The sequence below is a fragment of the Pristis pectinata genome, chromosome 21, assembly GCF_009764475.1.
Source record: "Pristis pectinata isolate sPriPec2 chromosome 21, sPriPec2.1.pri, whole genome shotgun sequence".
NCBI classification, from domain to species: domain Eukaryota; kingdom Metazoa; phylum Chordata; class Chondrichthyes; order Rhinopristiformes; family Pristidae; genus Pristis; species Pristis pectinata.
This window is the reverse complement of record NC_067425.1, coordinates 12,608,481-12,621,261: the sequence shown is the minus strand read 5'-3', so window position 1 is coordinate 12,621,261 and position 12,781 is coordinate 12,608,481. Positions and strand designations below refer to the sequence as shown.

General features: G+C 42.7%; 1 protein-coding gene across 1 annotated transcript in view; it reads right to left on the bottom strand.

The window, feature by feature from the left end:
• The window catches only part of nek8 (NIMA-related kinase 8), a 43,629-nt gene extending 32,011 nt beyond the window's left edge, over positions 1–11,618 (bottom strand). Inside the window, exons 1-3 of the mRNA XM_052035651.1 lie at positions 11,539–11,618; positions 2,781–2,986; positions 685–914 (exon numbers count right to left, since the gene is read on the bottom strand). Coding sequence (XP_051891611.1) covers positions 685–914; positions 2,781–2,986; positions 11,539–11,585 — 483 coding nt within the window. The 5' untranslated portion in view covers positions 11,586–11,618. The remainder of the gene's footprint in view (positions 1–684; positions 915–2,780; positions 2,987–11,538) is intronic.
• Between the last annotated feature and the right edge of the window lie 1,163 nt (positions 11,619–12,781).

Here is a 12,781-nt window from a genome sequence, read left to right as displayed (position 1 = left end):
GAGTTGTTCATCTAAAGATATCAGTAAATCAGCGCTCTGTCCCCCCACTAATAAGCATGAAAACATATTCTGTCTTATACTCACCTTGACTCATGTTTTTCCTACCGTCCAGTTGCTAGTATCCCACCAGTGTCTTTTAAGTCCTCATCTTCATTTACAGATAGCGTCAATGTTTCTAATTTCTCTTCCACTGAAACTTCTGTCAGTCCTGTGTGCCATGATGTACTCTCTGTGCTTTTAGATCTGCAGCCTCTGTTCCAAAACTGACAGTGTAACCCTCTGGGTTCTTCTGCCCAAACTCCTTCCTCTTGTTAACCAATAATCCTCTCTTTGATTCATTCTTTGATCAGCTTCCTCCCCACCCTACCAATTAATTTCCAGCAGAGAGAAACACTGGAATCTGGAGCAACACACAAAGAGCCAGAGGAACTCAGTGTGTCAGGCAGCATCCATGGAGGGAAATGGACTAGATGAAGGGTCTCAACCTGAAATGTCAACTGTCCATTTCCCTCCATGGATGCTCCCTGACCCGCTGCGTTCCTGCAGCACCTTGTGTGTTGCACCTAATTTCTATTTTATTTTCTTTTTGAGCATCCTCCTCCACTTCTTATGTTACAGGTACTTAAAATAAATATAAGCTGCTGTTGACAATGATACTGAAGGTTTCCAGAAAGGTGATCTTACAGTATAGGCTTTACTTTTGCTGCTCAAGATCTTCGAGATACCAAAATCACCAATCTTCACTATCATTTGATATTTATCAAGCAGGATATTTTGTGTTTTCAGATCTCGGTGCAGGATAAGTTTATTATGCACGTGATGAAGGGCCAAAAGGATCTGTGCAAAGAAGTGCATGATGGTCTCCTCGTCTAACAAAGAGTTACGCTTCTGGATATACTCAGCCAGAGTACCTCCTGAAATAAAAAGATTAAAAGTGAATGAATAGAGTAGTAATAGCAACAGATATTCTGTATCATCTCAGGACTCATCAACACCTCTGTGCAATGTCTTTGTGGGACCTGTATCACAGGATGGCTGCCAATGGTAAAACCTCTAATATGGGTGCAGTTACACTTCAAGTGGTGCATACAGTATAATCTCACCATGAATGAAAATTGATCACTACCTCATACTGGCTTTAAACTTAAAGTTTAAGACTGAAATGGAGTGAAATGTATTCTTCCCAAGAATTTTAAACTGCTTTTCTTTGTCATTTTACTTCCTTGCCCTGAATTAGGTCAAGACAAAATATTTAATTGTAAGTCTTAGCTGTAATTTAATTGGTAGTACATTAATAAGCAAATTCAGGGCTCTCTGAGTAACCTTGAGCTGGTCACCAAGATAGAATATCTGCTGGTTTAAAGCTACAATCATCCTCCTTTTCAAAATCAATTTTTATAATCAATGTCTAATTCAGTAAGAAAACTGAACTATAAATCATTTCACGTGCTTTTTTTTTTACATTGTTAGCCTGTCCAAACTTTACCACAACATCAGGGAATCCCAGAATTGGAATACTTGAATCCAACATTTGATTCTGTGCTGACAAAGACCTTCAAAGCTCCTCACAAATTTGAAAAAGCTTATCTGTTGCAAAGGAGAACCATGATAACTCTCATGGATAGTCAACCAATCCAGACAAAGTCTCAGAATCAATGCCCTGAAACAATGCAATTGACCTTAGTACTGCAATCATCGCAAGAAGTGCATGTTGCATGGACAGGCTCTGGCTTAGCTGTGATGCCTTTCGCAGTTGACTACCCTACCAAATGTCAGCCTCACACACAAATAATGTCAATGTGTGAGAACGAGGGCTATGAACTCTGCGGAAGATAGGGAGAGTGGAAAATTGATGAGAAAAATATTCTACCAGAATTGGTTCTGCACAATGAATAGAGCAACAAAAAAGAAATAAAATAACAGACCACTGAAGGCAGTTTGTTTTCAAAACAAGAACTGTTTGGTGCCTCTGTTAATGGCCAGGAGATTTTTGTAATCTAGTCTCCCACTTTGCTGGAGTTATTTAAACTAGTTCCAAAGCTCTCTGTCCATCCACAGACAAGGTTTGTACTACTTCCTTTATTGCAAGAGTTCAGATCAAAGAGGACACAACCCTAAAACCAGACCTACATAATACATCAAATGACATTAGGAACATTCACGCAAAGTGGGAAGTGGAATTTCCCCTAACCTGATGAGGCTGCAGGTAAAGGGTTTGTAGGATCGGTGGCAGTGTTCAGTTAAAAATGTCAGCTTGCTGGGCAAGGTTATTGATCAAACCAAGGTAAGCACATGGAGGTCGGCTACGGATCAGTTAGGAAATGAATGGCAAAACAAGCATAAGGGACTAAATGGCCTGTTCCTGTTCTATTATCTTTGCGTAGAGTGTTCTGGGGGCAGCCCGCAAGTGTCGCCACGCTTCCGGCACCAACATAGCATGCCCACAATTCCTAACCCGTTTGTCTTTGGAATATGGGAGGAAACCGGAGCAGCCAGAGGAAACCCACACAGACACGGGGAGAACGTACAAACTCCTTACAGACAGTGGCCGGAATTGGATCCGGGTCACTGCAACTGTAAAGCATTACACTAACCGCTACACTATTGTGCCTGCCCTGCACTACCGTGCCTGCCCTTATCATTATTTCTGTGTAATCCGAGACTGTGATTGTCAGCAAACTATTTAAAAGCATGAAGAAATCACATCTAAATGAATGTTAGTATAACAATTTGAAAATACCACTAAATTTTTGCTTCAGCCAATTAATCCTTATACATACCGGGTGCATACTCCATCGCTATCATCAGAGCTTTGTCCTCCAGGAAGTTTTCATAGTACTCAATTATATTTGGGTGATTGAGAAGCTTCAGTACTTGGCATTCATTCTGAGCAGCCAACCTCTCATCTTTAGTCATCTGCTCCACAGGGATCTGTTTCAGGATCACTAGCTTTTGATCAGCTTTCCGCAGACATAGATGAACAATACTGGGGGAAAATATAAATGAACAATGTGCAAAGAAATAAGTCAGTACATCTTTGGATCTCCCACACTTAGAGTCACCAAAAGGAAAAAAAGTGCTTGTGTGGCAGGTCTTTTAGTTTCATGGACTGGTAGATACCAGTTTCAGCACCAAATTTGCTTCTGACAGCTCATTTGTATGCACTTAACAGACCAGAAATCAATCCAAAAAGAATTGTCAGACTTCTTTTCAAAAATGGAATTAGTTACCATTTCTTTTTGCAAAAGCATACTGCTCAGCTCGGCAGCCAATAAGTCATCAATCAATGAGCTCTTACATTTAATGGCTTCATAATCAATTCCATAGTAATAAAAATTAAGGGAAAGAGAATATTTCCTGTTACTTTATTGTTGTTGAGTTCCACGTTTCAGTGTTACCAATGTAATGATGGAATAGCATCATTAGGTTATCTGCTACAATAACTGTGCTATTATAGGATATCACCATTGCAGCAAATTCCAGATTCAGTTGCAATGATTTCACATTCAGGGTGAGTGGACTACTGTAGTGTCAAAGATCATGTCAGTATATTGCCAAGATCACAAGAACATTTTTTTTTTAAATGCCCACCTGGGAAATGCAATATAAAAAAAAACTTAGGGATGCTGTTTCTCAAACTGATTCTGGGAAAAATATAGTAATCATAGAAAGTGATCAGGAATAATGTGGAAATGCTGAGCATGGCATCCCTCTCACTTCTACTCTGGAGCTAAAGGCTGATTGAGGTAAACTTGACTGAAATAGCACATAACTTCTAAAATTCCTCAAGGATGACATTTTATTAAAAGTAACCTTGGCACAGCAGCAACACTCTTGCCATTAAGACGGAAAGTTATTTGTTTAAATGTCTCTGTAGACCCAAGCTCATAATTTAGGCTGACACATTGTTACAGTACTGAGGGAACTGTATGCTTTTAAAGGCACCACCTTTTGGAAATGTTCATAAAAACTGTCAGGTTGCTCAGGTGAATGATGCCATGGCACCACCTGAAGAAAAGCAGAGAGTGTGCTGTCACCAAAAAATGCTCACGATCAGTGGAAGGCACCCAGAAGGTCCACACAACTTTTTTATATCGTGGCAGCTGGAAACCATGCAGCCTCAAGAAATACAGTAAAAGCCAAAACAGAGATGCTGAAACAATAATTCAGATGTCAAGACTGACCTGGAGGTGTACTTCAATACACTCCAGTAAGAAGCACAGTTAATTTGTTGTGACATGCACTACCTGGGACACAGCTCTTGACTATGAGGCACAGCAGGAGGAAGAGGAGGAGGAGAAACAAGGAAGGAGGCTCTGACATAGGCCACGTCTGGTCATATTGAAACGAACTTCATGGCACAAGGAGCCTGAGCAGCATCAACAAGGTTTACATAAAGAGGCGCTATGGCTCAAGGCCAGGAGAGTGTTCATACATGGGCTGATAAGTGGCAGGTAACATTCATACCACACAAATGCAGCCAATGACCATCACAAACAAGACAGATTCTATCCACTTTCCCAGACATTGAACATTCTTATCTCCTTCAGATTCCTCTACATTTCATATTTAGAATTTTACCATTGTCCAAAAACAAATTGAGGCTGGAACACAACTACTGTGGCTGCAAAAGGACAGCAGAGGTTGGGATTTATCCCCAGATCCAAAAAACCTCTCCAATGTCTTTAAAGCACAAGTGTAATGAGGTATTCTCCACATATCTCTGTGAGTGCACCTCCAAAACCACACAAGCTTGACACGATCCAACACAACGTGACTCAATTGATTATCAACCCATTATTCTGAACCTTACAACGGCAATTATTATGGATGTACAATGTACCATCACTAATGCCCAATTGTCTTAAGCAGTGCCTGCAAAACAAGCAACCTTGACTGCCTACAAGGTAAAGATCAACAATCATAAGGGTACAATACCACACATAATGGCTTCCAAGTTGCACACCCTGCTAACTAGGCAATATACTTTTACTTCTTCCTTGTAGCTGGATTAATATTCGGAAACTTCCCATCCAAGAGCACTGGAGAGTACCTTCATTACAAGGATTGCACTGGGTCAAGAATGAAACCTCCACCAACATTTAAAGGATAATTAGAATAACATGCTGCCGGGTATACCCACATCTGAATGAATAAAGAAAAGCTAATATACCTCATTCTGCCACAGTTCCTTCATACCTTTTGTCTGCTGTTGATCATCCTGGTGTCTGCTTGATCACAAGATCCAGTTGAATCACTCAAACTCATATTTTTTCATTGTACAAACCTTAGTGCCTGTCTTCCACACACCTTTGCCCATCTTAATGGTCCTATCCATTGCTCCCACAAAGCTTCTGTCCCACCACTTTCCACCCAAAAAAACTTCAAATTCAACATATCCTTCTGCATAATTTTGGATATCTTCAATGTGATGTTGCCATCAGATAAATCTTCCCTTCCCTTCCCTTTAAGCATTCCAAATAGTTTGTCCCTACCAGTTCACCCTAGTTCACTCTTCCAACTTCACAAATACTCACACCCTCTCCCATGGCATCTTCCCATGCATCCGCAGGAACTGCAACACCTGACCTTTTACTTTCTCCCTTCCCACTGTTCAGTGTCCCAAGTATTTCTTCCGCATGAAGCAGCAATTTACTTGCACGTCTTTCAATGGTAAAACCAACTGCAAATTAGCTCTGCTTTGCTGAACACCTCCGTTCAGACTGGAAATGTGACTCTGAGTTTCAAGTCACCTGTCACTTTAATTCATCATCTCATTCTTGCCCTGACCTTTCTTTCCAACAACCCTCAATGCAAGTTCAAGGAACAGCACCTCATCATCCAGCCATGCACTTTATAGCAAATTCAATATTGGAGTATGACAAAATCAGTTAAGCAGTACTTCTTTTCCCAGATTTCTCATATTTGATTTTTTTCTCTTCAGTAGTTTCAGATAATTACTCTGCGAGCTGATCTGTTGTTCCCTTACTTGTCCTTCTTTAACCTTCCATAATCATATAGTTTGTCATTTAATCTCTCCACTCCATCACAGGCTTTCTGTTTTAGTTCTCTCCATTCTTTCTCCTCTTCTGCTGTATCTAAAAACTTGTCTTATCTTTAACTTTTCCCAAGTTCTGATGAAAGGTCAACAACCTGAAACCTTAACTTGGTTCCTCGCTGATTAGATGCTGCCCAACTTGTTGATTAGTTCCAGAATGTTCTAATTTTCTACTGCCATCAACTTTCTCTCAGTTTATGTAACCTTGCTATTGACTGCTGCATCTGCCCATGTCACATAATGACTGCACTTTAAAACTAATTCATGACTATGGTGTGTTCTGGGAGATGCTATGGATGCAAAATGCACGCCTTCAAGCCAGGAAGTAATCTCTGTGTCACTATGAATAAGCACCTCATGAAAGCAGATATCAAAATACTGTTGATTACTGGCATATTATCTCTTAGAAACTGCATTTCCAATTTTTACGAGCCTATAGCTACAAAACTACACTGAAGTGATTTGACATACTAACACCTCAGGAGTTCTGCTCCCATTAATCTCTAATGCAATACAAAATACAGTGAAATGATAAAAAATATTAAACAAAAAAAAAGTATAACACTAACTTAATTGTTATTGACCAAGGCCAGCCAGCAATATTCAGCTGCAAAGTCATACCTCACTTAACCACTACCTCCACACCAGCTCCCTGTACTCTTGAGACTTTTTTTCTTAAAAAGGAAAAATTACCATGATTAATAACTAATTGTTATATGTAACCAAAAGATCAAAAAAAAATAAACTTCTGGAAGTAGCAGCACATCAGACAACATCTGGAAAAAGTTAACATTTGGAATGACCAAGACTTCAGGACTGACAAATATCAACCTTACATTATAAAATTCCAACTGTGAAAAGGTAGTGGGAAGGACATTGGATAAGTGCATTTATCAAGAATCAAAATAGTGGGTTCCATGACTATTCATTGGAAACCAAGTCTCATTGTATTCATTACAAAACCAAAAAATCCAAAACTTTTTACAAGGTCATAAGCACTGGAAACAGGCAGCTTGCCCCCATCTTCTGAAAAAGAATAATCGACATGTTGTGGCAACTCACCGTCCGCGTAAGCGAACTGGCTCGGCGGTCGGGGCACACGTTGTTGGAGCGGCGAGGCCCAAGATGGCGCTGGGCCTTCATCTTCCCCAAGCGACAGGAGAGAACCCGTGCGCGCGAAAAGTTTTGATGATGTAGCGCATACATCATTTCCGTTTTCGGAGGGCGGGAACCGCGCCGCTTAAAAGGCCCGTGCAAGGCGGGTAAATAAATCAGTCTTGTTCCACAGCTTGCAGACTTGTGTCTTTATTCTCGCATCGCGGTAGCAGCCGCTACAATGTATCAATAAGACAGGAAGAAGGCCAAGTTGATTTCCATTTACACTGGTGGTGATATATTTGCCCCATGTATGATCAGCCTGCCTTTCTCTTTAAAAAGTATTCTATTGGCTACAAAGCTCTTTGAGGCTAAGTTAATAAAAAAAATAAAGTAGGACACATGCCACTTTTTCCCAAAACAGGAAGCATGGCAGACCTAACATTCACGGCCCTACCACACGACAGTTTTACATCATGCGAGACCCTGCCGCGGTCTCAAGGGATTAAGTTAGGGGAGCAAGTTCTAGTTTAGCAAGATCTAATTTATTTTTGAAGAATATTTTTCTTCAAACTCTACTATTAATGTTGTTGCAAACTGGCAGTTTGGAAATAGGTCCTCAGGTTGCACGACTGGGCTGATAATGACCCAGTGGCACTCTCATATTTTGTTTTTATTTTCTTATGATGTAAAAGGAGGCCACACAGCCCATTGTATCTCTGCCAGGTGTCAAGCTGTGTTGGAGGTGCACTCTCAGAGGCATCTATCAGTCCCATTCCCCTATTTATTTCCCAACAATCTATTCTCCCTCACATACCCATCAACTCCACTCTGATTTCTCCACCAGCTACCTACGCTAGAGGATATTTACAACAGTCAATTAACCTACCAACCAGCATGTATTTAGAATGTGGGAGGAAACCAAAGCACCCAGAAAAACCCACGCTATCACAAATAGAACGTGCAAACTCCACACAAACAGCATCGGAGGTCAGGGTCAAACCCATCGCTGGAGCTGTGAGGCAGAAACACTATCTGCTGCACCGCTGTGCCACCCATCATGACACTCCAGTGTCACGTTCCTACTCCAAACCACTCTTTCTGCTGTGATGGGAAGTCATGAACTGAGTTTTATCAATTTTAAGCCAGTGACCCAAGCCTAGTCCAGCACCTCCATTATGATATATCCAACTTTGCAACAGAATTGCAAGGCCTGCATACTGCAGCTTGAGTACTGACCTTGAGTTCTGGAGAGTAACTACACAAGTTGAACAGTTTCCCATTAGTTCTTAAGATTAAGTCCATTCCCACAGCAAGTTTCTTGGAGGCAAGGTACAATGTAGTGATGAAAAAGATTTGGAAAAAGCGTAGGGGTGATGATGCAGCCTTGTTTGAATCTGGTCATTTCTGAGATTAGCTCTGTTGTAGAGCTCTTGGTTAGTATCATGGTTTGCAGATCATTGTGGAGCAAATGTAAAATAGAGATAAGTTTCTGTGGGCAACCGAACTTGAGGAGGGTATTTCACAGTCCATCATGACTGATGGAGTCAAAGCTCTAGTAAGGTCAAAAAGAGCCATGTTCAATAGCTGGTGCTGCTCCCTGCACTTTTCTTCAAGGCAAAGATCGCGTCCACTCTATCTCTAGATGAATGGAATCCACAATCTGATTTGGAGAGCCAGTCTTCAACCATTAGAATGAGGTGGCTCAGACAGACCCTGGTGTTGACTTTCCCTGCAGCAGATACCCGGGAGTTCACTCTACAGTTACCACAGTCAGACTCATCTCCTCTATTGAAGCTGCTGAAGTCCCCAAGTATATCCTCCTCTTCCCAGATGTATATGATGAGATTGTGAATTCACAACTGAAGGTCTTCACGGCCAAGTTTAAAGATTTTGGTGGGATTGCAGTCTGATGCCAGGATCTTGTTATGTTTGAGTTGGGATATGGCTTTTTCAGCTCCTTATCAGTCAGGGGTGGCAGCAAGGCTGGCCCGAATAGATCACTGTAATCAATGACAGAGTGTTTCTTCAGTGTTTCTTCCAGCGGGCATTGACCATCTCTCTGACTTGAGTTCACCACGTTCTTGATTCTCATTGGGGTGGAACTTTAGGTACTTGTGCTGTGGATGGCTTTTACAGTGCAGAAGAACCCACACATCATAGCTGTCAGCCGAATGCTGAGCCTCTCAAACTCTCTCCATCCACCATTTGTTCTTTAGGTCAGACCTGCCTTTGAGTGGTTATGGAGCTCTTTCATCTCCCTTGAGGAATGGTGGAGCTTCAAATTCAAGGACACCGTTATGCTTACCTTCTCAACCTGCACCCCAAATGTAGCTGCACCTCCAGCCAAGCTATTCAGGTACAATTCCAAATCTGGCAGCTACTTGATAATGTGGAAAAATTGCCCAGATATTTCCTATCTACTAAATGTAGGACAAATTCAATCTCAATCATCAGCAAAGTAATGGAAAACATCATCGACACTGCTACCTAGCAACTACTTACCCGCCAATAACCCAATGACCAGTTCCAGTTTTGCCAGGACCTCTTGCCTCCTGACCTCATCACTGCCTTGGTTCAAACATGGTACAAAAAGTTGAATTCCAGACCTCAGTGAGGGCGACTTGCTTGACATCAAGGCAACATTTGGGACCTGGTAAAACTATTGTCAAAGGAAAGACACTTCAATCATTGGAGCTGTATCTTGCACAGAGGAAAATGGTTATGGTTGTTGAAGGTTCAAAGACAGCCCCAAGACATCATTGCAGAGCTCCTCAGAGCAATGTTCAAGGCCAAACCTTCTTCAGCTGATTAATCAGTGACCTACTGTTATTAGGTCAGAGTTGGGGATGCCCGCTGGTGATTGCACAACGTTCAGTTTCATTCAAAACTCCTTAGCATATGCAGTCTATGTCTAAATGCCCAATAACTAAACAACTTCCAGGTATGGGAATGACAAGTAGCTAGTAACATTTACACCAGTGAAGTCCCAAAGAATGACCAATTCAACAAGAGGGAGCCTAACCACATTTAATATTCAATTGCATTCACATTGCTGAATCCCTCACCACCAACACCCTGGGGTCATCATTGGCCAAGACCTCAAATGAACCAACCTCCTGAACAATGAGATTACAAGAGCACATCAGAGGCTTGCTATGCTGCAGTAAGTGAATCACCTCCTAACACCCTGAAGCCCTTCCATCATGCAGAAGTCGCAAGTCAGGAGCATGATGGAATATTCTCCATTTGCCTCACTGAGTGCAACCCCATCAATACTTAAAAAGCTTGACAAATGCAGGACCAAGCACCCACTTGATTAAAACCTCATGCACCACTCTGAACATTTACTTCCCCCACAACAGCCCATCTTGGCTGCACTGCAAACACTTCAGAAAATGTGCTGCAGTTACTCACTTAGACTATTCCAAAACACCTCCCAAAAATCACAATCTCTATCACCAAGGAAGGACAAGGGCAGCAGATACATGAAAATACTACCAGCTGCATGTCCCCCTCCAAACTGTACATCATTCTGACTTAGAAATATTCCACTATTCCTTCATCAATCAAAATCTGTCTAAACCCTGGAACTTTCCTCTCAACAACACTGCGGACATGAAGATATGTATTGAAAAGACTGTGTTAGCCCAAGAAAGTGGCCCACCACACATTCAAAAAGGCAATTAGGGATGGGCAAGAGATGACAGCCTTTCCAGTAATGTGCACATTCCAAAATATGAATAAATAAAATGAGCAAGGGACTATTGCATTGTAAAAGGTGATGTCTTTCTAATTAAGCATTTAACCAGGAATGTCCACAAATGATTGGGAAACAAGCAGTAGACAACAACTTTTGCATATTGTGACGTGAAGGATGCGAGATTACTTAGTTCTGCACATTTCCCCTTAAAGTATTGAAGTGCAATCAAATTCCAACACACACCCCTGCATGAAACCCGGCCAGTCATGAGTCATAAAGAAGCAACTTCAAGCAATGGGGACGGTAGGAGAGGGCAGTGGTCGCCAGTGTCCTGGCCAATACCTGCCCCTCGGGCCAACGCCACTAAAACAGATCATTTGGTCACTTTCGCGTGACTCTCTGTGGGATCCCCCTATGCACAGATTGCCCGCTGCAGTTCTTGCTTCAAAGAACTTTACCAGCTGCAGGGTAGCTTGGCAGGTGGAAGGTGAATGAACATCCTTCTCATCTGATGCACCCCCTGAGGCGCGAAATGAAGATGGACCTGCAGCGCCAACTGAGCCCCCAGCTCCTGGGAGTCAGGGGCCGGGTGCCCCGGGCCAGGCAGAGCAAGGACTCGCCGGGGGCGGGGGGGGGGGGGTTATGGGGGACAATACCAAGGATCCACGGGGCTCCGCCTCACCCGAACGCTCCCCGCCCCACCACCTTCATCTTCTGGTACTTCTCCATCGCCGTCTCCAAGGAGCTCCAACAACTTCCGGTAGGGGCGCCGGCGAGGCTCAAACATCGTCCCTGACTGGTTTCGCGTTGCCGCAGCTCAGAGCGCTGGGGGTGAGGTGGGGGCGGGGGGAGTAGTGGGCAGCTCAATCATTGGGTCGTAACCACGCTTCGTTATCAATGCACTGTTCTCAATGCAACATTTAAAGAGGGCGAGAGTTAATGTAAAGCTTCTTTCTGTACATTTTAAATACAGATAAGCAGATGAGGGGTTGATGGAGGAGCTTATCGATTTTGTGCAACAATCAATCTGGTGGAGGAGCTCAGTGGGTCGAGCAGCATCTGTGGGAGGGACAGGAATTGTTCATGTTTCGGGTCGAAATCCTGCATCAGGACTGTCGATCCGAAACGTCGACAATTCCTCTCCCCCCCCCCCCCCCCCCCCCGATGCTGTTCGACCCACGAAGTTTCTCCAGTAGATTGTATGTTGCTTATAGATTTTTAGGTTCAAGGGCATAGATTGCAAACAGAGGTTAGATTTGCAATCTATCCCCTTGAATATATCCCCTTGATGCACTTATTTTCAAGAGCGCATCAAAATACGTTACATTTGCGTCCCGAGTCTTGCAGTGAGTGGGGCGTGGCAATTTAGTGGTCCGCTGCCTTTCGAAGTGCTTCCTGATCTGTCCGTCGATAAAAGAGCATCAGGGATGTGGTCGAAATTGAGAGATAGGACCACAAGAAGCAGGAAATGAGGATTCGGCGATGTATCATTGAAGGAAATGAAGACTGTCAGGGCTATTGAGCAGAAGAGCTATGAATGGATTCAAAACAATGATCAGGCAGTTACTAGATTCTGAGCATGTGACGCACGATGAGTGCACAGGAATTGGATTGTGCAAGGTTGAAGATTATTTTGAGCTTTATTCTCACTGGTGGGCGAGAGTAGCGTTCTAATCTATAAATTTTTTCCATCCTCAATATGACTAAAAATAGAACAACACTGCCGACAGTGCAGCACTCCCTAGAAATGTCACTCAAAATCTTGTGTGGGTTTAAAACCCACAAAATAGTGGTTTAGATCACAGTGTGCGACTCCACGCTGCAGTTTTCAGCAGAAGAGATTTTGCATCCTTCACAAGGGAGAACCAACAGTTTAAGAAATCAATAACTTGAACTCTCTTAGATGCTTGAAGCCTTCTTGCGAC